The sequence below is a fragment of the Anolis sagrei genome, chromosome 6 (genome assembly GCF_037176765.1).
Source record: "Anolis sagrei isolate rAnoSag1 chromosome 6, rAnoSag1.mat, whole genome shotgun sequence".
Classification (NCBI taxonomy): Eukaryota; Metazoa; Chordata; class Lepidosauria; order Squamata; family Dactyloidae; genus Anolis; species Anolis sagrei.
This window is the reverse complement of record NC_090026.1, coordinates 38795653-38821504: the sequence shown is the minus strand read 5'-3', so window position 1 is coordinate 38821504 and position 25852 is coordinate 38795653. Positions and strand designations below refer to the sequence as shown.

Genomic DNA, 25852 nt, shown 5'->3' with positions numbered 1-25852 from the left:
TGCTGTCTTCCATGGAGCAGGATGTAAAACTCCGGAGTCAGATATTATATTCCACTCATGCAATATAGTTTTCTGCCCAAATGTAAAGCAGTGGACATTAAAGTAAGTGTGTGTGTCAGGTCGCAGGTTCAAACCCGGGGAGAGGCGGATGAACTCCCTCTATTGGCTCCAGCTCCTCATGCAGGGACATGAGAGAAGCCTCCCACAAGGATGATAAAACATCAAAAATCATCCAGACGTCCCCTGGGCAACGTCCTTGCAGACGGCCAATTCTCTCACAACAGGAGCGGTTGCTCCTGACACGACCAATATATATATATATATATATATATATATATATATATATATATCTGAAATGAGAGTGCTGGCTAGAGACAAGATCTTCCTAGGCACATAATTCAGTCAAAATGTTGATCCAGTGCTTAGCGGGTACGAACAAAGGAAATTCTGTGTCCAGGATCATAACAAAAGAAGCGAAAAATGAATCTGTTAAGATGCCAACACCTTTCTGTATATCTTGGATGTAGACTGATAGATAATAGCAACAGCTACAGTCACAGCCACTATTGTGGGCCTGTGGTATTACAAAAATCCATGGATGCTCAAGCCCCATTATGTACAATGCCTTATGTGTAATGGTTTAACTTATATAACATGGTAAAATCAGCTCTCCTATGAGAAAATACTGATAATTTACAGCTAAGGAGAGAAAAAAGGGAAGGCTATAATAGATACATTGTTCCTTTAAGGAAGGTGAAAGGTTTTGCAAGAAATTGCAGAAATACTAATAAAATAAACAAGATAAATGCATTTTTTTTGTATCAGGAGTGACTTGAGAAACTACAAGTTGCTTCTGGTGTGAGAGAATTGGCCATCTGAAAGGACGTTGCCCAGGGGACCTCCAGATATTTTGATGTTTTACCATCCTTGTGGGAGGCTCCTCTCATGTTCCTGCATGGGGAGCTGGAGCTGACAGAGGGAGCTCATCCACACTCTTCCCGCATTCAAACCTGTGACCTGTCAATATTCAGTCCTGCTGGCACAAGGGTTTAACCCACTGCGCCACCAGGGGCTCCCTAGTAATGTGCTGATCTAACCCCATAGTCTCATAACCCATACATTCACAATGAGCCCTACAGCAGCTCTTTATCTCCTTGCAATTCCTGTTTGACAGTATCTCAAAAGGCAGGTGTGTGATTGAGGCTCTGCTAGTTCACACTAACTTCTTTCCTTTCCTTATGAAACAGTCAAAATTCCCCAACGGGGAACACATCACAGCTTCTCTCCAAATACAAGTCAGCATAGATTTGAAATCAAAGCTGGAATGATCCTCTGGGGAAGGAGGGATCTCTATTACTTTAATTGCAACTTTTGCACAGTGATTGTGTTCATAAAAACCGAACAAAATGCTGTAATTCATTTGTTTACCACTCCCCATAATAATTCTACATATTCTTTTGCACCTGTCATAGCTCTGTGTCTAACCAAAACAACTCATCCATGGAATTTTTACTTGTGGGTTTCTTTCCAACCACAGTACTTTTAAAGATCCATACACACATGACATGAAACCATCTTTTGTGTTTGTTTATTTATGGTGTCAGAAGCTAATTGAGTGCACAGTTATGTATTTAAAAACACAAACAAAGTTTAAAACTTGGCATTGTACTAAATGTCCTTTGACCAGAAGCTGGCCACTTGGAGTGCCTCTGGTGTCGCTGTAAGAAGGTCTTCCATTGTGCATGTGACAGGGCTCAGGCTGCATTGTAGTAAGTGGTATGTAGTTTGCTATTCTCTGCACTCGCATGTCATGGACTCCCCTTTGTAGCCCCATTTCTTAAGGTTAGCTCTGCACCTCGTGGTGCCAGAGAACAGCCTGTTCAGTGCCAAGTCGCCCAGTATTCTGTGTGCCCAGGAGGGAGTCTCTCATCCAGTCTCAGCCACTGATTGAGGTTCTGGGAGACACAAGAGAAGCCTCCCTGCAGGATCTTAACACATCCAGATGTCCCCTGGGCAACGTCTTTGTAGACGGCTGATTCTCTCACACCAGAAGCAACTTGCAGCATCTTCTATTACAGGGAACTGGATCTGTTGCTTCTTGAATCTGTTGCTTCCAGTTTAAGAAACCTGAAATTTGTACACCTATAACAAAGGTCCCAATGGCTTTCTCACCCAAACTTCTCAATACAACTGGAACGGGCTGCCAGATCTTGCTGTACTACAGCTCCTATCATCCTTCACCTTGACTATCCTGGAGTGGTGGGAATTGCTGTTCAAAAACATACAGCACTTCACGTGTGCCCTGTCTATGCACTAGAAACAGGCTTCAGTTATTGGTCAGAGATGAGCATCTTAAGTTTGTTGAGTAAGAGACTGAAATTTTGTGGCTCTCAAATATAATTGAGAGCCCTATCACACAGCCATATAACCCAGAATATCAAGGCAGAAAATCCCACAAAATCTACTTTGAACTGGGATATATGGCAGTGTGGACTCAGATAACTCAATTCAAAGCAGATATTGTGGGATTTTCTGCCTTGATATTCTAGGATGGCTGTGTGGAAGGGCCCTAAAACACAACTTTCAGTTGACTTAACACATCTAGTAAAAGAGAAAGAATGAAAGTACTGTACAGTAGTTGCAGTTTTATAATACCTGGAGGGACAATCAATTGCCACCCCCTGGTGTGTGTTGTAGGGACTGCCTCTACAATAGCATCTAGAATAGGGATGTTGACACTGTAGAATGCACTGAATTCCAGATCTAATTGGCCAATAATAATAAAAATAATGTATGTCATAAACTCCCATATAGAGGACCTTTCCTCCTGGTCTGCAATGTAGTAAATCTAGTGGTAAAACATTATGCATGCCCAGGTGCTAAATTATTATTGATCCAACTATATCCTTCCTTCCTTTCCTCTTGTCCTCCCTATTTCCCCTTTTCCATTTGTGCATTCAATTGTTTTTAGGACTGTTTAAAAATCTAGACCTATATGAAAGGATACAACTGTTATTACTATCAGAATAGGTTATTCAAATTGTGTCATTTGTCTACTTAATTCTGAATGAAAAATTCATCTTCTACTTCCATATAAAATCCAGATTATCTACTTTGAAATGGATTATATGACAGCGTAGACTCATATAATCTTGTACCAGCAGGACTGAAGACCAACAGGTCACAGGTTTGAATCCAGAGAGAGCATGGATTAGCTCCCACTGTCAGCTCCAGCTCCCCAGGCGAAGACAGGAGAGAAGCCTCCCACAAGGTTGGTAAAACATCAAAACATCCGGGCATTCACTGGACAACGTCCTTGCAGATGGCCAATTCTCTCCCACCAGAATGACTTGCAGTTTCTCAAGTCCCTCCTGACATGAAAAAAAATGGCCGCATAGAAGGGGCCTAGGTCTGAGACCATGGTACTGTAAAGGCCAAGGCTGAGGAAGCATGAAACCCAAGTAAGCATCACAAAATAGGCAATCTAGGGGCCTGCAGATGTTTTTGCCTTTGTCTCAAAATCCATTCCCACTGGTTATGTTCCTGGAGATTTATGGAGAGGTGTAAGACAAGGTATCTAAAAGGTACCATGTTGCATACTAGTGTGTATATCTTTATGCCTATATTGCATTGTTTCTTGGAGTGCTAATGTTTATGGCTAACTTTGACCAAAAATGTTTTAACACGAGTTTCTGATCTGAATTTGTTTAGCATATGCATTGATTGTGCCAGTTTGAATGGAACATTCCCAATTAATAACCGTGTCAACTCATTTTCAGTTGCTTTTAAAATGCTCCCGTTTCCTTTTTTGTCCTCAGCTTTCTTCAACTGTGCAAAATGCATTCGAAATACAAAAGTAATTCTCTTTCTTTTAATTCAGCAGATGAGAAAGATGAAGAAAGATGGAATCTTAATAGCAGTGTTTGCCATTTTTATCACATTCTGATATTGCTTGACCAATGACCATATGCATTCTGGTTTTCATCTGTGAAATGTTGGAGGGTGTGCTATAGAAGCTTATGTGGTTCATCAGATTTTGCCTTTTTTTATTTGGTTTGATCAAAAGTGGATAAGACAGTCTGCAATATGGCATCTTTCCATTCTAAAAAGTCATACCTGCTGCCATGTAATCTTATGCCAAAATCAGAAGAGATTTGCACTAGTGGGATGGTGAAATGGGCTCTAAGGAATCTATCCAATTTCTGCTTGAATCAGCTTCTAGATATTCAACATAAGTAAGTATGTAAGTAATTCAATGTAAAATGTTCCTCAGAACAATAAAGGACTAGAAGATCAGAAGGAGTCAACGGAGTTACAGATCTCTGTGTGAAGTCTTCATTGGATGGGGTAGAAAACAGTCAGGTAGTCTGAAGCAACAAAAATGACACATGCTGACTGGACAAGGCTGGAACTTTTTGATTACTAAACTGAATGTGAAGTCCCGAGAACATGCCTAATTACAACAAACAAGGTGTTTCTTTCTGGAATACTGAAAATTGGTTCACAAGGTAATAGTCATCACATGGGTGGGTGAGAATCTGCACAGAATGAGCAGGCCTTAATTAATGTGCAAGATGAGCATTTCCCATCAAAGTGGCATAATTATCTCTATGAAATCAACCACATTATAAAGCACATAATAAATCGCATAAGCTGTGATTTAGAAAGTCCTTCTTATGTAGTTGTTACTTCTGAATGTACTTCTCACTGGGCGGCCTTAGGGTAGGCTCTAGCTGTTGGTTTCAGTCCTCCACTTTCATTATGGGAATAATAACAAGGTTTGCCAGAGTTAGTAATATACAGGTTGTGCATCCTTGATCTCAACCTATCCCAAAATATCCAAAATCTGAAATTGTCCGTGTTGGTAGCTGAAAAACTGATACATTTGTTTTCTGATGGTTCAAAGTACACAAGTTTTGTTTCATGGAGAAAAGTATTTAAAATATTGTATAAAATTACCTTTAGGTGATGTGTATAAGGTGTATATGTAGCATACATACATTTCATGTTTAGACTTTGGCTCCATCTCCTAAGATAGCTCATTGTGCACATATATGCAAACACAAGTATTCCAAAATCTAAAACACTTCTGGTCCCAAGCATTTCAAAAAAGAGATACTCAACCTGTATATGTGAAATGTTTGGTGCAATCTCAAGGAAAGGCTAAAAGTGTGTGAGTTTATAATATTCCTACCTCATCAAAGCTCTGGGGCACAAGAATGTGGCAGAAAGATTGGAACTCAAGTAGATGGGTAAACTATAGGGACAAGAGAGGTCCACCTGAGAAAGCACCAGCAGCTATGTTTTTGTGGAAGTGGATCAAGGGTCATGTGAAGAGGTCTCTTGACAGAGTTTTGATCTGATTCAATATGCATGCACAGGTATACATGCTTACTTATCCATATTTCCACATTGGTGTTTGCATATTCACAGAGATGCTAAACTTCATAGCAATTGGAGATACAATCACTTTAAGTCTAGTACAGTTGTTCTCAACCTGTTGGTCCCCAGGTGTTTTGGCCTATAACTCCCAGAAATCCCAGCCAGTTTACCAGCTGTTAGGATTTCTGGGAGTTGAAGGCGAAAGCATCTGGGGACCAACAGGTTGAGAACCACTTGTCTTGTAGAGCCCATGACTCACTGATATTAGTTCTGTAGGATAGTAACTTTGCTTGTTTGTGACTGCGGCTGGATTCATACTGCAGGATTATAGCATCTTGACACCACATTAACCACTCTGTCTCAGTACTATGGAATTCTGGAATGTGTAGCTTTGTGAGATATTGACTGTTTTCTGTCAAAGAGCTTTGATGCCACAACAAACCACAAATCCCAGGATTATGTAAAATAGAGTCATGCCAGTTAAAGTGGTATCATGCTGCTAGAATTCTGCAGCGCGGATGGTGTCTTAGTGCTCACCATTATTTATTCAGTGCTTTTCAAGTTTAGATAAGAGAAAACATATTGAACACGCAGGCCTTGAGCAGCACACAGAAAAAAGCAGAGCTTTATTTTTGATCCCTTATTTTGTTTTCAGTGGCTAGTAGAGAACCAACCACGGCACTAAAGCGTGATGGTTGAGCAAGCTTGACAGAGGTTACGTTGCAGAATAATAGTAAATAGATAGTAGCATGGAAGATAGTGAAGTGGGATCTCTGGTCAGCTTGGAAAGGTGTGACTTAGACAGATGGAACAACAGCAACTCGGATGTACCATTGGGTATGCTTCTCTAGGGACATGGTTTTCTTTAACATTCTGCAGCTCTAAAGATGGGCAGAAAGAAGCAAAATATAGTTACTATGACAAGGAAAAAGTCAACATTACATCATTCATATTGACGGAATATATTTGAATCCATGTACAACCATGGTCGGTCTCATGTTGAGAAATGCAGACATAAATTCAACTCAAACTTGTACATGTACTTTTATGGTCATTGAGGACAGTGGAACTCAGTTCTGACATCTGTGCTTATCAGAGGTCAGGACCTTTCTAAGAATCTCTAGGTTCAATGTGGGATATTCTATGGTCAGTTTCCACTATGTTGACCATTGGGTTGTGCTAAAGGTATTTTCCCTATGAATCTCTAGGTTCTCCGGTATAACTCCATGGTCAACTTCTAATATGACTCTAGAAGTTGAACATGGAATCGCAGTAGAAGTCCTAGAGATTCCTAAAAAGACCATATTAATCAAATTCAAATATAATCAACTCCATTAAAGTTAAACTTGAAAAAGTGAAGGGCCATCTGTATTGCATACTATTTGTCTCCTCATCTCTCTCAATAATAATGTTTGAGTTTCCATTTCATCTGGCTTCAGCAGAAGGAGACTTATTATAGAGAAGAGCTCTCTATTGGTTTGGCTGAGATACCATCGGCTCATTCTCTTTCTGGACTACTTCAGTTTAGAGTTAACTCACCACCACTATTGGAATTAGGACACAGGACACATGTGAAAATAAAATTCTGGAATGATGAAATTAATTTTAACAGAAAGAACATGTCTTTCTCTAGGAATTTCTAAGTCTTCCAGAATGACTTCATGGTTAACTTCTGCTAGAATCTGACCAAAGAATCAGAAGACTGAAATTCCTTTTGAAACATCTCCAGGGGTGCATCTACACTGTAGAAGTAATGCATTGGACTCCACTTTAACTACCAGGGCTCAATGCTGTGGAATCATGGGAGTTGTAGTTTGTTGAGTCACCAGAACTCTTTAGCAAAGAAGGCTAAAGGCCTTCGAAAACCACAGCCTCATGGTTCCATAGTATTGAGGCATGATTATTAAAGTGGTGTCAAACTAAAGAAATTCTACAGTGTAGATGCACCCAAAGTCCTCCAGCATGACTGTGGGAAACTGACCATAGAGTCACACTGGACAACCTTTAGGTTCTTAGATATAACATTTTAATCAAATCTATGACTATGCAAACCACAAACGTTAAAACTGCAAATGTGGAGGAATGATTATATCTGTAATTACTTCCAGTAATATCAGTAGGAGTTGCCACTTTAAGTATTGATGCATGGAACCACGTGTCTTTCTTTTCCCTCCCCAGCTTATTTTCCTTTAGCATCATATCTTTTACATAGCATACTTGCAAAGATAGCAATTTATGCTTGTAATTCAAGTCCAGTACATTGTAGATTTTAGAGATGTGGTTAAAAAAATCACCTATATATTGGTATTACTCCTGTGAACATTACCAATTTTTCACTTTGATTGACTTGGGATTTCATCTTAGGTATCTAATTAAGATATTGCTAGGAGCCTAGTTGTGCCTTCATGTGCTTTTAACTTTGCCCTAACATGGAGCACTATCACAAAATCTCATAGACAGAGGAAAAGTCAACAAGAATATATATATATATATATATATATATATATATATATACACACACACATACATACACACACACACACATATACACACACACACACATACACACACACATACACACTCTCACCTCAAGAACTTTTTCCTTGTTGGCCTAGTGGTGTACGTGGCCTCCATGGTGTGTATGAACTGCAGAATGGGTCCCGTAAGTGTGGGTTGACCGACTTTCACTGGATCGTCCATTTGATGCAGTACTAATTCTGGTGGTGTTCCCGCCTCCTCCATTGTGGCTGCTGAAAAAAAAGCGTGTCGATCAATAAGATCAGATGTCATTTCACCCACACAGATTCTCAATTCAGCATATCAGTGTCAGCTGTTTTCATTGTTCTCTGGGGAAGATTCTGAGGAACTTTTTGATACTTGCTAAACGAGAATGGTCCAAAAAACCAATGGGAAGGGAAATCTATCTGCTCCACTTTCTCCTAGGTTTTTACAGTCATGTGTCAAGGCATATAGTACTTGCATAAATTATTATCAAAAACCATTTCAACCTTTTTTTTTCTTCCATTTCCGCTGGCCAAATGCATTACACATAAATTGCACATTCTTAGATCAAAGTTTCTACATTCTTCCTTTTTTATAGGTGATAGAGGTGAGAAGCACAACAACAAAAATGTGGTGCTTTGATTCAGCACTAAAATATTTGATTACAGTCAGCTCTCCATATCCATGGGTTCTGCATCTGTAGATTAAACCAAATTTGGCTTGAAAATATTTCTAAAAAATAAAAACAAAAAAGCAAACTCAGATTGAAAAATTTGTTATTCAGCACTGGCTAAATTTAATGGGCGAAGCTGTTCCTAATGTAGAAAGTGACCTACTTTAGCTGCAATTAATGTGTTTAAAGATGGGAAGCCTGCTGTACAAAAGCAGTAGTAGCTCTAAATCAGTGCTAGCATGGTTGAATACACAGGGTTTCAAACTTGAACTTTAAAATCATTTGCCTTGGCCCTGGGCCACAAGAGATATATCCATCAATTGCAGCCTCTCATGTATTCAAATGAGGTTTTTCTATTCTAAGGACCTCACAAGCGGCAAGTAAATTGGTGTTACAGCAGGATAAGAGCAGGAATCATTACATGACACAATTCCTCTTCTGTTGTTCTCTCTATGAGAAATGGTTGGAAAATGTTTCTTTTCCAGAAGGAAGTTATTATCTATATTGAATATATTATGCTGATGATTTCAACTTGTTTATAATAAAAGTGCATCTATGTATGTATGCATGTATGTATACCCATGACGATGTACCTTTGTAACCAATTTCCTATTGGCTCCCACTTCCAGATTGCTCTGTGGTCCTCACCGATGACAGATCTGAACCAAACCTGGCACACAGACCCCTCATGACCAACAGAAAATACTGGAGGTGTTTGGGAGGGAGTGGCCCTAGAGTTTGGGAGTTACAGTTCTCCCACATCCAGAGAGATCTCTGAACCCAACTGACAATGGATCTGGATTGGCATGCATACCCAACATGACCAACTCTGAATATTGGTCAAGTTTGGGGAAACTGACCCAGCAAGATGGGAGTTGTAGTTCTCTCTGCATCTAGAGAGCACTCTGAATGCCACCAATGACAGATCTGGACCACATTTGGCACAAACCTTCCGTGACCAACAGAACATACTGGAAAGGTTTGGAGGGACTCACCCAGCATGATAGAAGTTGTAGTTCATCCCACATCTAGAGAGCACATATATCCAATATGACCAGCTTTAAGTATTGGTGGGGTTTGCGGGGGGGGGGTTAACCTGGCATGATGTGAGCTGTAACCCCCCCCCCCCCCACACACACACACACACACACAAACACACCCTTATACAATTTCTTAATGGGACCGTTCATAAAATAAAATAAAAATGACTTTTTCAAATACATAGTGTTACAAATTACCAAATATCTAACTTGGGAATTGCTGAGTACTTAAGCTAGTTGTTTTTAAAAGTAATGGGTCTCAAACAGTCTCTCACTAGGGTAACAACAAGAGGAATTACTATGCCATGTGATAAGTCCCAGCCACTAATGTTCTGCTGGGACCTGCTTTGTTGTTATAAGATACCACATTGTAAGATATATGTAACTTTTGGGAAAAAATCAAAGCCAAACTGAAGTGTGGTAATTCATTTTATCGGGGAGGGTGTGTTTCACCACCTCTCTCTCTGCCACTTACTTGCTGTCATTCTGTCCCCCTTCCAGCAAGCCACGGTATGTGGCAATCTCCTGCTCCAGTCGGCTTTTGACGTCCAGAAGCTCTGTATACTCATGGTTCTGGCACTCCATCTCTGAACGCAGCTCAGCCAGCTGCTGCTCTAGGCAGGAAATGCGCTCCTGCAGATCTCCCAGATGGCCGTTGTAGCGAAGCTCAGTTTCACCCAGGGAAGCTTCAAGGGTGTCCCTCTGAGAAATAGAGGAGAAACATCATTTTTCTTCATTAACAAATCTTCTGTTTCTAGTTGGCAGCGTGGTACAGTGCAGAACTCTCTCCTTCCTTCCTTCCTTCCTTCCTTCCTTCCTTCCTTCCTTCCTTCCTTCCTGATTGTAGTTTTCATTTCTAGACCACAGACCACATTACATTGAAGTCCGCCGTGCTGATTTACCAGCCTCTGTGGAGAATCGGTGGGACAGTGGAACAATCCCAGCACCTCGTGCCCTGCCCATTAAAGTCTTTTTTTCCTAATCAGGTGGACAAGGCATAGGAATAAATCCTTTGGCCCCCAGTAGTGCTTCTACAAAGTGTGTTGTTTCTGTGGTTAGTGCACATGTACCATATGTAGGCACATTACCTGCCTCCATTCCCACCCCACTTTTATCAGTTCATGCTTCCAGTGATGCAGAGCTGTCTCTTACCAGACTGCACTGAGCCTCATAGTCAATCTGCAGGGCTTGCAGTTGGCGTCTCAGTTCTGTAACCTTGTTGTTGCTTTCTTCAATCTCCTGGCTGCTGTTGCAGACATCACGGTTCACTTCCTCAATCTGGAATGTGGAAAGAATTAGGAAAAGGTCATAATTCAGCTGTTGACATCACTAGTGTTGGTGTCACTAAGGGCTGTAGTGCATGGTGTTACTTCAATGACCTCCTCTCATACAAGACTATACCACAATATTGTAGTTAACATATCAGAAAGCTTGATGAAACCAGCAACTATTAGCACCTGCAAACCAGACTACATAACTGGAACTGTCATTGTAATTAGCTAAGAATGACAGCTCTGATCGGAGTACATGAGTATTAGAAGGTTCAAAAAGTAAATTAGCATAATATTGTAGGTATATGCAAGATGGACTAGTGAAAAATGTTTTTGTGGTTATATCTGGCTACAGTGAAATCTTTACTGAAAAAAATATATTTCTGCTGAAACTATACAAAAGTTTTATAGATTATCATTTTGGTGTCATCCCATCATCCATTGTAGTTCACATACCCTACACTCCTCTAGTCATGCCACTGGTCCCTCATAACAGTTGTGATTGTATTCCCCTTCTGTTTTGTGCATTGTAAATGTAGAGATGTACAACTTACCTTAGATTCATACCAGGCCTCAACTTCCTTGCGGTTGCCTTCTATCATTGTCTCATACTTGCACCTCATCTCTTCCAGGATCTTCTTCAGGTCAGGTCCAGGACAGGTATTGACTTCCACATTAACATCACCAGTGGATTGCTTCTTCAGGCAGGTAACCTCCTGCAAAAAGGATCCGAAACCAAATTAAACAATTCTCAACTGTCACTTACAGTTTATTCCTTCCTACTTTCCAATACTACTGTAAATGAATATCAATAATTAGGTTAGCTGGAGATAAAGGAGACTCTTAAATGGTAAATCAAATAGAAAATACATTGTACCCATTGACACTGACTAATTAATACAATTTCCAACTGGTATTGACGAAAGTAGTTTTGCTATGCAGGTCATTACATAAAAAATCCTGGAACCAGTTTGAGGCTGAATGGTGGTTACACACCACAGAACACTGATGCGCATTGAGAACTTTTTTTTGAATACTTTTGTGGGAATTTGTTGTTTGGCCACCACAGTTGGAAACTAGTTTCGAACTGCATTCAATGGTCAGTGTAGGTGGGGCCATTTCAAAAATACACTTGCTCCCTAGGAACACAAAGAAGAACTTCTTTAAAATCCTCAAAAAATGCAAGGGGAATGCACCAGAAACATGTATTTTCCTATAGATCTCTGGGGTCAAGATGACTGCACTTTGTACAACCTTCTTTAGCACATGCTCACATGTTCTTCTTAAACTAGCCTGCTTCATACTCTAAATCAGGGGTCCTCAAAGTTTTTAAACAGAGGACCAAGTCACAGACCTTCAAACTGTTATAATTTGAAAACAACATGAATGAATTCCTATGCACACTGTACATATCCTATTTGTAGTGCAAAAAAACACTTTAAAACAATACAATAATTAAAATAAAGAACAATTTTAACACATAAAAATTATTAGTATTTTAATGGTAGTGTGGGCCTGCTCTTGACTGATGACATAGGATTGTTGTTGTTGTTGTGTGCTTTCAAGACTTAGGTTGACCCTTAGGGCTGGGTAAATGACCTTGATGGGCCATATCCAGCCCTCGGGCCTTAGTTTGAGGACCCCTGCTCCAAATACGCTTTAGCTGCATTCAGATATCACCATAAACTGTAATTTGAAGTTATATCAGAATACACTCTTTGAATATTACAGGTGTGAAAAATGTAGATTTAGTTAATATAGTTTTCCATGTTAATTAAATGACAGTATGACATGAGTGCCATCTCACCATAACCAAACAAGCCTGAATGATCCAGCAAAACATTCTATCCTTCTCATCCACCACAGTGAATGTTTTTCAGAGATTAAAACATTTTAATTCTGTCATGATTAACAGGATGAAACTTAATTTGATACTTTTCCCACACAGGCCTTGGTAAAAAAAAAATATTTAGATGTACCCTATTATGCTATGGTAGGACCAAGTTTTCTAGGTCCTTTAGCAAGACTCTGGTAACTTCCAATACAAGTTGTTTGTTTATAGGGTTCGATTCTTAGTAGTTCATCAAACTTCAAATCCCAGATTCCATAGAAGAAAGTAATAAGAAGTAAAGTGGCATTAAGGTGCTACAGTTGTCCAGTTTGAATAGACTCTACTTGTTGCTTTCCTCGCTCCTCTATGTAAGCATCACTCAATAAACACAATTCTCTTAACAATGTGCCTACATTTATATGTTTCCATTTGGGAGTTTTGAATTTCCTCCATATCAGTGGGTAATTTTTCCCAACCAAACTTGAATTCTTGGATCAGAAATGCATAATCTTTGGAAAAGATGGTTCTTGATCAAAACCAGCCCCACAATTAGATAGAGTAGGACATCAACTTCTGGTGGCAGATACTGGCAGATAGCACTAATTTGTTAAGGAAAGATTCTGGGGATTAACTGGTCTGCCCTTTGATTACTAAAATTGGACTGCTATGTACCATCAGTTATAATGGAGAATGTTGACCCAAAATCAGAATTATACCACTGCCTATTCAGTTGGCGTTTTGCGTTGGAAGCCACCATTCTCTTCTTCATCTCAGTCCACAGAATGTCTTGAGTTGACTCTGATGTCAATATATTTTGACATGCACCATTGTCATCTAAGAATCCTGTTCCCAGAGCTAAAGTCCTTGTAATAGGAAGAATATTCTTTCAGGCATTCCACTTAGACCTTCCAAAACAAGGAAGTGCTGATCCCTACCTCTGCATGGTTCTTCTTCAGGCAGTTTAGCTCATCCTGTAAGTTATCACACTGTACATCCAGATCAGCCCTGCAGGCTGTCAACTGATCCAGGATTTGGTGCAGGCCATTGATGTCAGCCTCCACGTTCTGACGGAGGCAACATTCTGTCTCAAACCTGGGCCAAAAAGAAAAGAGCGTGAGAATTTGATGTTGATCCCTCCGCAGGAAGAGCAAAGAGTGACCATTGGGTTATTGAAGCTGATCATTGTGTTCAGACTAGGCCTTCATAAGTGTTTTCATGGACTTTGAAGACCAGTTTCCCCATTCATTGTGTGAGACATATCACTGACCTGCTGCTAGATTTGTTCTTGTTGCATATTTTCAAGTCATTTCCAACTTATGGTTACATGAAAGCAACTCTACCATGCCTCAGGAATCTCAGGAAAATTTGTTCAGTAAGGGTTTGCCATTGCCTTCTTCTAAGCTTGAAAGTGTGATTTCCCCAAGGCCAACTAGTACCCAGTAAAAGTATCCAGCAAAATTCTTAGCTAATTATAATGTTGGCTTTTCTGCCAAATTACAGGCATATTTGATTATAGTCCCACTTGTATGCCTTATAGCAGTAATTCTATAATGATATTCTTCCAGATGTTTGGGGCATCTGAAAGAATTCCCAGAAGCCCTAGCTGTCTTGGCCAATGATTAGGGATACTGGGAATCTGATTCCCCTTTCACCAAGCATATTATCCTAGAGAGTGGGTCTCAATAGAATTAATGTCCATTACATCTCCATGCCCAATTGTCCCCATATTAGCTGAAAAATACACACTTGGTCCTGAAGTCATCAGCAGTCAGCTTGCTGTTGTCAATGCATAGAAGAAGTTTGTTGTTCTCCACACTTGTACAAATGAGCTGGATAAAGGCAAAATGTTGAAAGGCCAGTTATAAGACCTTATCTTTTTCTCATATACAGTAGCAGCTGGTGACACATATGTTAGTGGTATGATGAATCCATTTCAGACTTCAATCTAGATTCTCAAGTTCCTGAACCTAGGGGTAATATCAACACCTTGGATAGATTCAGCAATTTTGATTGCACCTTTAAAGTTTGGACTATAACCTGGAAAAAACTGCTCAACACACAAACATGGAACTCACCGGCCATCATAGCTTGCAGATGAAAATCAACTAAGAGTTTACACCTCAATGCCATTCACCAACCTAATGGTAGTATCATGCAAATGTCTTTTGCTCTGACATATCAGTGCATAGCTAAACCAATTGGCATGCTTGCCAACTGAGAGACTTCATTATCTAATGTTTTCTATTTCTTTAAGAGTGAATATAGCATTATATTCATCCATTTTGTACATTCCATCATTTAGGAAGTAGGGTTACTACTCAATATTTCTTCCACTGTCTTTGGGACTATTGCACGCAAAATCACAATTGTGTGAGATGAACTTAATTTCCTTATTTGCCATCTTTTTTCCGAGAACTAAATTGGTGAATGGCAGCTCATGGTGTAAATTGCACCATACCATTAAAGTCAACACAGATGACACCATCTGATTGCTGCAATGGGGCTCCGTCTCCCAAGCTGGTTCTAAACATCCTAGGACGCTTAATTTGAGCCATATAATGGAGGTGATAAGTGTGAGCTAGTGATTTTCATGCCAGTGGGGCAATGAATCCACCCCAGGTTTTAAATCAGTAGTTCTCAACCTGTGGGTCCCCAGATGTTTTGGACTTCAACTCCCAGACTCGTAACAGTTGGGAATTTGACTTATAACAGCTACAATTTGACTTATAACAGCCACCTGGGAACCCACAGGTTGAGAACCACTGTTTTAAATAGTATTCAAGGAGCTCTCAAACATAATTTTAAAGGGTTTAGCACCTTGGAAAGCTCCTTTGAAACCTGGGGTGGATTTGACTAGCCCAATGACACAATAAATCATCAACTGTTTCTACTGGGAACCATGTAGTCCTCTAGATATTGTTGGAATGCAACTCCCAGCAGAACCAGCCAACTTAGTCAATGGTGGAAAATGCTGTGTGTTGCAGTTCAACAAACTCTGGAGGACAGAAGGATTCACATTTGTTTTTCAGTTTTTCCTTTCAAAGAATGAAAATACCAAGTTTGGGAACAATGGGAACATACATTGAGCAAAATAATTGTGGGAAATTAAGAACACACCTAAAATTATTTGAAAGGTTCGACGTTTGGACATTGATGATTATAACTGTGATTTACTCAGGTAATGTGAGATTTACAAAATGCTCTTGTTCTGATTTAAATTCAAGTCCAAGAGCCTGCTTTTTTTAACTCAATGAAAGCCAGTAAGTAGAAGTATTTGGTATGTGAACGGAGCAATAAATCTACTCCAGACTAAAGTCTGAACTTTGAAGGAATTACACCCCCCCCCCCACCAGATAGTGTCAGCATCTTCAGCATCTTCAAGAGTTCCTTTCAAATGTGGATTCAGACCCAAAGTGGATTCACCTTCCCACTGACATGGAAGCCACCTACCACAACTGCATGAAAATAATGAAAAAGAAATTAAGCACTGACATCTTACCTGGTTTTTGAGATCTTCAATTTGTTGATGGTAATGAGAGTAATCCTTTGGTTCAGAGAGGGGTCCTTGCTTGGCATAAAATTCCCTGATTCGGGACTCAAGATCAGCATTTTCCTCCTCCAGGCATCGGACCTTGTCCAGGTAGCTGGCCAGTCGGTCATTGAGGTTCTGCATTGTCATTTTACCATCAAAGCTGGAGAACACACTTCCACAAACATTTGCACAAGCAGCATTTGCACAAGCAATGGGCTCACCATTCACTGAACTAACCAGAATAGGTCCAGTCATCACATTGGCTACACCACCAACCATGCCTCCATGACCACCCCCCATCATACCCCCCATGCCAGCTACCATACCACCAGGTAAACCCCCAACCATACCACAATGGCCACCTACCATACCGGGATGAGGACTGCCAGCTACCATGCCGGGATGAGTACTACCAGCTACACTGCCCATGCCACCAACTACACCAGCAGGCATGCCCCCATGGGCACCCATTACCATGCCACCAACTACACCAGCAGGCATGCCTCCATGTGCACCCCCTACCATGTCACCAGGGATACCATGGCCAGCACCTGCGACCATAGTGGGATGACCACCACCAGCACCGCCTACTACACTATTTCTAGCAGCAGGATTTGTAACATGAGAGCCATCCCCATAGGCACTTGCTGCTACATGCCCACCAGCGACAAACATCCCACTACAGCTGCCACTTGAAAAATGGCCTCTTCCTGGCCCATGGGTACAGGGGGAAGCTGATCCTGTATTACTCCGAACAGAGAAGTTACTTCTTCCATTGCTGACCCCACTGGCAGCATACCGTCCAGAAGAGACAGAGCCAACCCCTGCCCGTCCTCCCCCCAGGGTGCTGCTCCCACTGCTGCTTCTCGCAGGTGTTGCAACAGTGTGCCTTGGACCACTGCTCATAGCGATAGGGGTGGAGGCTCTCTAAGGTTAAGCAGAAAGAAAGAAGCACCCTTGGAGTTGAATTTAAGACTGCTGGGCTCCACTTCTCACTAGGCTCGATTTATACTTTCTCCGTAGGGTGTCACCAATACTGGTTGAGCTCCTTCCTTTGGGTTTTTCTCCTCCTCTTCTACATTCATAGCATTGGATGCTGTAATTATTTGTGCCAAGGATAATTTCCCAAAGGCAAGCTGCCTGCAGATATCATGGGATTCAGAGAAGATGCTGCACGTGTCAGCAGCTCCTTGGGAAAAAAACAAAGAGAATTTTGTGGTTTGTGTGAGTGTGTTGGCAACAAACACTGGAACCGCATGGAATAATTGTCTCCTTTTTGCCTACAGAAGGACGCAAAGCACCCCTGAGCGAACCTAGTTTTGACTGGCAGCTTAAATGAAATTTTGTGGAAAATCTAAGAAAACTCTGCTCAGCAGAGTCCTAGTTCAACAGCTTTGTGGGGGAGTTTTGGAAAAAAAATATCGTGTGACAATTTTCCCCCATGTCTTTAGTGTTTTGGACTTTTTGATAAATATTTACTCAACTTGCTGTTTCTTGAAAGTGATGTCTTTGATCAGTGATATCAAGTCATCAAGGTCACATCTACCATTTAAAGCATTTTCAAACTGGTGTAGATGAAAGTAGTTTTTCTGTGCTGATGATGAGATAGGAAATCCTGGAACCGGTTTGATTGTGGTGATTATACAAACCAATGAGCACTGATATGCATTAAGGGCTTTCTTTCATCCACTTTTATGGGTGTTTGTTGTCTGGCCACCACAGTTTGATGCTAGCTTTGAACTCCATTAAATAGTCAATGTAGACGGGGAATAAGGTCTCTATCTTAATTATGCAATATGGTAATGCCACACTGATCCCTAGCTGTGGTGGGATCACCCATGTTACTTTTCCTAGAGGCATTCTCCCACTCTTTCATTTCCTGTTTTGGCTTTATGACATCATCTTGTAATTAAATTTTATTAGTTCTATAGTATTGTTATGGTGTTACCTTCATTGCATGACTTCCTTTTGACTGAGATCGCTCTCTTTGTTAAGAAATAGCAACTTGGTGGGAGGAAGAATCCTAAAATAGCAGCCACCAGTAACACCTAAGATGGTTTTTCAAATATTAATATTTACAGATTCCTAATTCTCAAGCCCAAATCAAAAGAATATTCAGCACAGCCTGGTAAAGTCAGAGAAGAAGCTAAGCTGGAAGCTGACCATTGTATCACCTTGGAGGACCTAGAGGTTCCTGGCAAAATGTTATCTCTAGGAATTTCTATAGTACTCTTTAATGACTTTATGGTCAACCGTGAGTGGAAGATAACCACAGAGTTGCCTTGGAGAACCTAGAGATTCCTAATTAATCAAATCAACAAAATCCACAAATATGGAAAGCCAACTGGATTGTTAAACATCAGTTGGTGACCTAAATGCTATCATGCTTTTGCTTATCTGTTTTTAAAATTTACCATCATGCTAAAAGATATATAGAAAAAAGGAAGAGCAAGAGAAATATCATCACTACTAGATATCTAGATATGATATTTAGAACACTTCCGAAAATTTAAAAATATATAGGATGGATGCAGGGATATACATTTTCCTAGACTAATAAACAAAGAAACATACTGGGGAGGCAAACAAAACAGTATATTTATATGCCACTTCTGTTGGTACCTTTTGATTATATTGATTGTCACAATCAGGCCCGTAGCCAGGATTTTGATTGGGGGGGGGGGGCTGAGTTTGATTCGGGGGGGGGACTGAATCTGAGTGAAAGAGGGTCTACCCTAGCAAACCTTTTGTATCGTTACCCCAATACCTTCATGCATATGAGATATATTGAGCATGGTGATCAGATCATGATATGAATAAACATAACAGTTTAAATGATGTACCCGTAAGGCCTTTTCACAGACCACCATGAGAATTTTGGGAGGGGGGGGGCCACAAGCCTCCACCCCACCCACCCACCCCCCGGCTATATGCCTGGTCACAATGGAATGATATGAAATCTAATAAACAATTGACTACAAAATACTACTGCTATTGTTCCGTTCTAACATAGTCATTAACTGTAATTTCGCTTTATCAGTTGATGCCAACTGCTAAATCCTTCGACAACTGCTAAATCGCTTTACATTTTAACAGACACTATTAAATATCGATTCTTAAGCATGGAAAAACAGAACTGAGTACTGACACCAACAATCAAACAATTAAAATGATCACAAAGTAGGCAAAACCAAGTATTGAGTAAATTAAGTGAATGATAGAATAAACTGCTAAAATTCCAATGAAATTTGTTTGTACTTTCCAGTCAGTATAATTATGGGAACCAAACTCTAGTCTTTGTAGTCTTTGTTCAAAGCACTACATCAACCTGGCTTCAATAAAAAATATTTCACATTAAGACATATACTGAAAATTTGAGCGAATGTAAGCATCTTAGGTCTTTTCTATATTTCATCTGACACCTTATATCTAATGTCTTTCAAGAGACAGAAACTTCTGTCTCTCTTTCTCTCTACACATAAATACGGGCAGACACACAAGATTTAAAAAGGAAACCATATTTCCCATTTTATTTCCAGCCTTAGATTTAATCATAGCTATTTCCCTACATTGCAGGTTCTGTTCTCCTAATAACCACCTTCCTTTACACATGAAAATAATTTTCCCAGTCAACATTTTCCTCATATTGTGTGAGAAGGGTGTGACCCTCCCACAAGGTGTTACTTTCAGATCTGCTTCTTACTTACTTATTTACTTACTCTGTTTGGGACAAAGCTAATTAGTGTTGATATTAATTTAGTTCTCTCTCTGGGCATAATTATATATTTTATCAGTCCTTCTTTGTGGTTTTAACGAATGTAATGAAAATGCCATCTCTCCCACACAGGGTCGAGTATATCCAGTGCTAGAATTGTAAATCTTTGCCTATGGCATTTTACCATACAACAAAGAATAGTTTTTAAATAGTTTTTTTTTCCTTTGCTGAATGGGATTATGATCATTTTTGCACATTTTGATTTTTTTTACCTTAACTTTTTGGGCAAAAATAGCACACACAAAATATTGTGTTGTGCAAAAAATGTAAATTTTGCACCCAAATAAATGTGCATAAAAGGTCCCCAAAAGAGAAAAGAAATGATGTCCAATTACAAAGCCCAACCAAAAAAATTGTGTCTTGGTTTTTAGGCCTGTTCCTGGAGGTTTTTTAGGGTGCTAATTCAGAAAATTGTATTGAATAGATCGCATCAACTCTAATTTGCTTAATATCGTTATCATGATTTCTTATGGATGAACACATGAAAACTGGTATATAGCATATCTCAAAAAGTAGAACTGTATCTCAAAAAGTAGAACTGACAGGGGAAAACTGGTGACATTTCTGGAATCAGCACATCAAATATACCGAGAAACATATCTAACATGTGACACACCAAATGTGTGATGGTCAGTGTTATCATTTCAGTAGTCATACTTCCTTATTGGGTGATAAATTAGTGAGTATTCATTATGTCTCTACCCAGACATAACGACCCAAAACAATTTGCTATCTGAGACAAAGCACAGACTGGCACCACCCAGTGCTATGTAAATGAATCAACTGGATTGGCAGCTGAATGTTATGTCAGTCCTGGCTACAGGTCAGGTTAGAGATGCACAAATCAAATAAAATCCAACATATTTCAACCATGTTTTTGAGTGCTCTTTTGTCCACAGAGTGCTCTCTCCAGATTTTCATGCTAATGGAATCGGAGGTGTAAAGAATACACAAATGCATATGCATTTTTGACAAGGCAAGAAAAATACATATTTTTAGAGGGTAATGAGATAAAAAGTTGTTGTAATGAATGCAGTTGTTGTAATGTTGCAGTTACTAGAGATCTGCAGAAACCGTCATCTTGGACTTTGCTGTCTGCTGACGATGTAATGCTTGCTTATAAGGACCAAGAAGAACTTGAATAACAAATGCAAGCATGATGTAATCAGTTGGTGCAATGTGGTCTCTGCCCCAATGTCAAAAAGATGGAGTACCTGACGACCAATGAGGTACCATCCAGGCAGGCAGGATGGATCTCCCAAATGTCAACACTATCTCGGATTGACGATAGCTTCAGACTTTCTGACAAAGTCACCACACAGATTAATGTGACTTGGATGAAATGGTGCTTGGTAGCAGGTGTGCTCTGTGACAAGAAGATGCCCAGTCACCCAAAATAAAAAATCTATCAAACTGTCATAAGGCCTGCCACAATATATGGAGCTAAATGTGGGCTGGTAGAAAAAGAAGAAGAACTCTGCCTCAGTGTTATGGAGATCAGGATGCTATGATTTACAAGTGGCTTCGCCCACCTTGACTACATCTGCAATGATGACATCCGGCAACACTTTGGCATCGCTCCAGTTGCTGACAAACTATGAGAATAGTATGGTCATACTCTCCAAAGGGAGAACGAGTCCATTCACAAGATTGCTCTTGATTTAGAAGTGCTGGGCAAGAGGCCAAAGGGACAATCAAAGCAATGCTAGCTGGACATGCTGCACAACTATCTGAAGACTGCTGGCATAAACCCTGATCAGGCATATGGCCGGGTGAAATAGCTCCAACAAACTAGCAAAGCGGATCCTGCCATCAAGTGGGAAAATGCTGAAGGAGGAGGAGGAGATGGTGGTGGTAATCAGATGCATTTGATATGTGCTTCAACTCTTTTAGTTTCTTTCATCATGATCACTCCTTTTCAAAAAGAACACAATGGCTGGAATCCTGTTGGTTAGTCCCAACTAAAATAGACTTACTGAACTGGTGTAGTGTGCTATGTTACATATTCACCAATGGTAAACCAAACTGATTCAATTAGTGAGGAGTAACAATAGGATTGAGAGCAAGTTTGGTGCAGCAGTATTGGACTAGGATTCTAATAGAAAAAAGATTTGAGTGTGGCATTGTGAAGATGTCACCCCTTGGAATGGGAAGAAGTCCAATGTTGGTGAATTCAATGAATGATGTCAGCATCTCCAGATACGTTCTGAAATATATGAATTAATACCATAAGCAAGATGGCACAATGTGACACACATATATGTGTCCTTAAGAGAAGGGAAGACTCAGTGGTACAGGAAGAACAGTTGAGGATTGACACTGTCAGTTCCTCCACAGTATCTTTCACCTGAGGCAATTGCTTCACTCTGCCTATTGGTAACACTGACTCTGGCTATGCCACCTACTAAGAGCTTACATTTTTGAAGGCTGGCGGTCTCGTTGCTAACGGTGGCATATTTAACTGCCTAATTCAAATAACATCTAGAAGTTAAGAGGTAATTCTGGATACAGGACATAGGCTTGCTTAGATCTTCAAAAAGGAAATTACATTGACTTGGGACCTCATCACATTGATGAGGGGCAGCTGAGTGTGATTCACCAACCTCTGTGGCAACTCTGCAAGACAGTTGGGCAATCCTGGTTCCATGCCCCACCCACCTTGCCCCACACCCCATTCCACAGGGGGAAACATCACCACCCAGCTTCTCACTGTTGTTTTCTATGGGGGAGCTCTCATGTTACTGACACTGCCTCCTGTGATGCTTGTACCTTTAGTCAGGCATGGAGTCCCACTGGAAGTAGATCAATGTCATGTGATGGGATCCAACAGGCTTGGTGCCTGAGGAGAGGTCCAAGTGTTGTAAGACGGGCAATTTTGTTTATCGGATGACATGGGCTTGCTTAGATCTTCAAAAAGGAAATTACATTGAATTGGGACCTCATCATATTGATGTGGGGCAGCGGGATGATTCACCAACCTCTGTTGCAGTCATTTACAAGAAAAGGATTCAATAATGACATCCAATCTATGAAATGAAACATGTCTGGAAAAAAGCAAGACGTATTTGTGATAATGTGCATACAAATCTGTGGTGCTTTTCGTGTTGCAAGTTGTTTCATTGAATTGCTGCCCAATTAGATAGGATCATAATTCAAACACACAGGTTAGTGTATCCTGGAAATTGACTACCTAGGAATTTGCAAAATGGCTATGAACATTGAATTAAACCTATGGAATTTGAACAGGCGTAAAACAATGTGGCAGGAAGAAAACTATACTGACACCTTGTCAGGGATTACTCTCCCAATGTTGATGATATGTCAAGGATTCCCAAGGAAATGTCTGACAGAGAACCCTCAGACCACTTCTACTACTCTTGATTCTCACTTCTAATTTCTGTGTTTATTTGTTTGTTGTTATATTATCATAACATTATAACATGTCTTGCCATCATATCATTTTGCCATTGTAGCACTATTTCAGCTACATTTGTTTATTAAAATAGTCAAACCAACCACGAAGTTAGGTGTGAGGTGCAAGAGTCTGCATTCATGATGACATGAATATGGGGAAAGCATGCAAATGGTGCTATTAAAGTGCAAATGTGGTAAGGATAGAGTGCTAACAATCAGCTACCCTCTCAAGATGGAGGTAAGTGGACTTCGAGCAGAATGATGCAGCAGTGTGATAAGGCTTCCTTGTATATGAAAACTTTCAGGGCAAAGGGTCTCTTTGAACAGCAGTAGAGTTCACCAACTAAGGTTTGGCCTTTGTTTTCAAGGTGTCTGCACATTTACCTAGACAGCTCTTAGTTTTATTTCTTTGTAAACATCAGCTACACATTCTGAAAATTTTGTCATCTCTACAAACAGGAAGAAAGTATACATCTGGAAAGGTCATGGCATATTACGAGTTTTACCCAGCTCAAGGGTTTTTCACGGTGCAGTCAGTGAGGCACACAACACCTACTCCCTTTGAAGATAGTTCTTAACTTTTAATTTCCCCCTTCACCGGGAGAGAGAAAGCAAGAGAAATACCAGCTTGGTGAGATTATATTTAAGAGGGTTTGGAAGTGATATTTGTTATTACTTAAATGAACCCCAGGCTCTTGGCTATTCCTTTAAGCAAAGTTTGTGCTAAGTAATCCAGTTCAGTTCAGTTTTTTAAACTTCAGTGGAATCAGTCAATAATAACTATTTGTAGGGGAACAGCAATTTGCTAGCTTTTAGGGTCTCCTGAAGCTGCCGTGTCTGCAGTTGTTGAAATTGTCATTATAGGTCCCATTCAAATCATGGGCATGTCTGCAGAGGATAGTAAATCCAGGGCCAAGTCAGAGCAGAAATGCCCTAGGTTAACCTGAGAGCCAGCACGTGCATTAGTAGGTTGGAATCTACATGGTCCAGTCAAGCCAAGATCAAATCATCCTTACTGGTTGGAGACATTTACTTCCTCCAAACAACCAGAAAGCTGGAGGGAGCTCATCCCTCTAAAGTTTTCCCTATCGGGTGCATCTGCTGATGGGTCATCCACAATGACCAGGAGCTCACATTGACACCTGAGGCCATCTGGTAGTAGCAATGGCAGATGCACAAAATCAGCCTGTCCCCTTTTTGCTGATATGGTGTCCTGTGTAGACAATGGACTGGTCCAAATCAACCTAATTCCACTGTTGCTCTGGAATTTCAAGCATCTCCAGTTTACTTTGAAGCATCTCCAGTTTACCCCTCCTGGAAGTGCAGGACCATAATAGGGATAGGCAAAATTGAACTCATGCAGGCAGATGAGCCTTTAGTTCTTGCAAATTTTGTGTTATTGCTACTTCAACTAACATAATCAATGGTCAGGAATTCTGGAAGCTGTGGATGGCTACACTATCTGAGGGTCCACTAGTCCTGTTGCTTATGCAACATTTGTGGTGCCCCTCATTCTCACCAGGCTTGCAGTCCCTATGTTGCAAGGAAGCATAAATGGCACTAAATAATCCAAGAATAACCCAAATTACAAAATGAAATATGCAAAAGTAGAGGGTCAACCATTTTATGGAGGATTCTTGCCAATTAAGTTCAACAAGCAGGTTTCAGACCAGGGAAAAAGTGTACAGCCCAAATTCTTAATCTGACTGAGTACATCGAGGAAGGATTTGAGAACCATTGCATTACAGTTTTTGTCGACCTTACAGCAGCCTATGACATGGTGCAACATAGGAAAATGCTGCAGAAAGTATACCATATTATCCAAGACTATGATTTTACAAAAAACTATCCAGACTCTCCTAGAAAACCATAGCTTCCATGTGGAGTTTCAAAGCAGGAAAAGTAGATGGAGGAGGAAAAGAATGGTTTACCACAAGGCAGCCTTCTTGCACCGACCTTGTTTAATATCTTTTATAACCATCAGCCACAACCACCACTCACAAAGAGCTTTATATATGCTGATGACCTTGGCCTAACAACACAAGCAAAAGACTTTGAAACAGATGAAATCCAACTTACTAATGGCTTGAAAGATCTCTCCAGCTACTGTAAAGATAACCACCTGAAGCCTAACCCTGCCAAGACACAAGTGTGTGTTTTCCACCTACGCAACCATGAACTCAACAGGAATTGAAAGTCACCTGGGAAGATTAAGAGCTTGAACATTGTTTCCATCCTAAATATCTTGGTTTCACCTTAGAGCAAACACTAGCATAAAGGAAACACTGCTTGAAAACCAAGCACAAAGTAGCTGCACGCAATAACATCCTGCGGAAGCTAACTGGCAGCACATGGGGTGTAGACCCAAAATTAATAAGAACATCAGCCCTAGCCTTGTCTTAATCAACTGCCAAGTATGCCTGCCCTGTTTG

General features: G+C 40.3%; 1 protein-coding gene across 1 annotated transcript; it reads right to left on the bottom strand.

The window, feature by feature from the left end:
• Positions 1-5979: 5979 nt before the first annotated feature.
• Positions 5980-17229, bottom strand: LOC132778236 (keratin, type I cytoskeletal 19-like). The gene is made up of 8 exons (XM_060781004.2): positions 16199-17229; positions 14446-14528; positions 13635-13791; positions 11423-11584; positions 10750-10875; positions 10073-10299; positions 7970-8132; positions 5980-6263 (listed from the first exon to the last, which is right to left on the bottom strand). The coding sequence occupies exons 1-7, from the start codon at positions 17135-17137 to the stop codon at positions 7994-7996; spliced, it is 1833 nt and encodes a 610-aa protein (XP_060636987.2). The 5' UTR covers positions 17138-17229; the 3' UTR covers positions 5980-6263; positions 7970-7993.
• Between the last annotated feature and the right edge of the window lie 8623 nt (positions 17230-25852).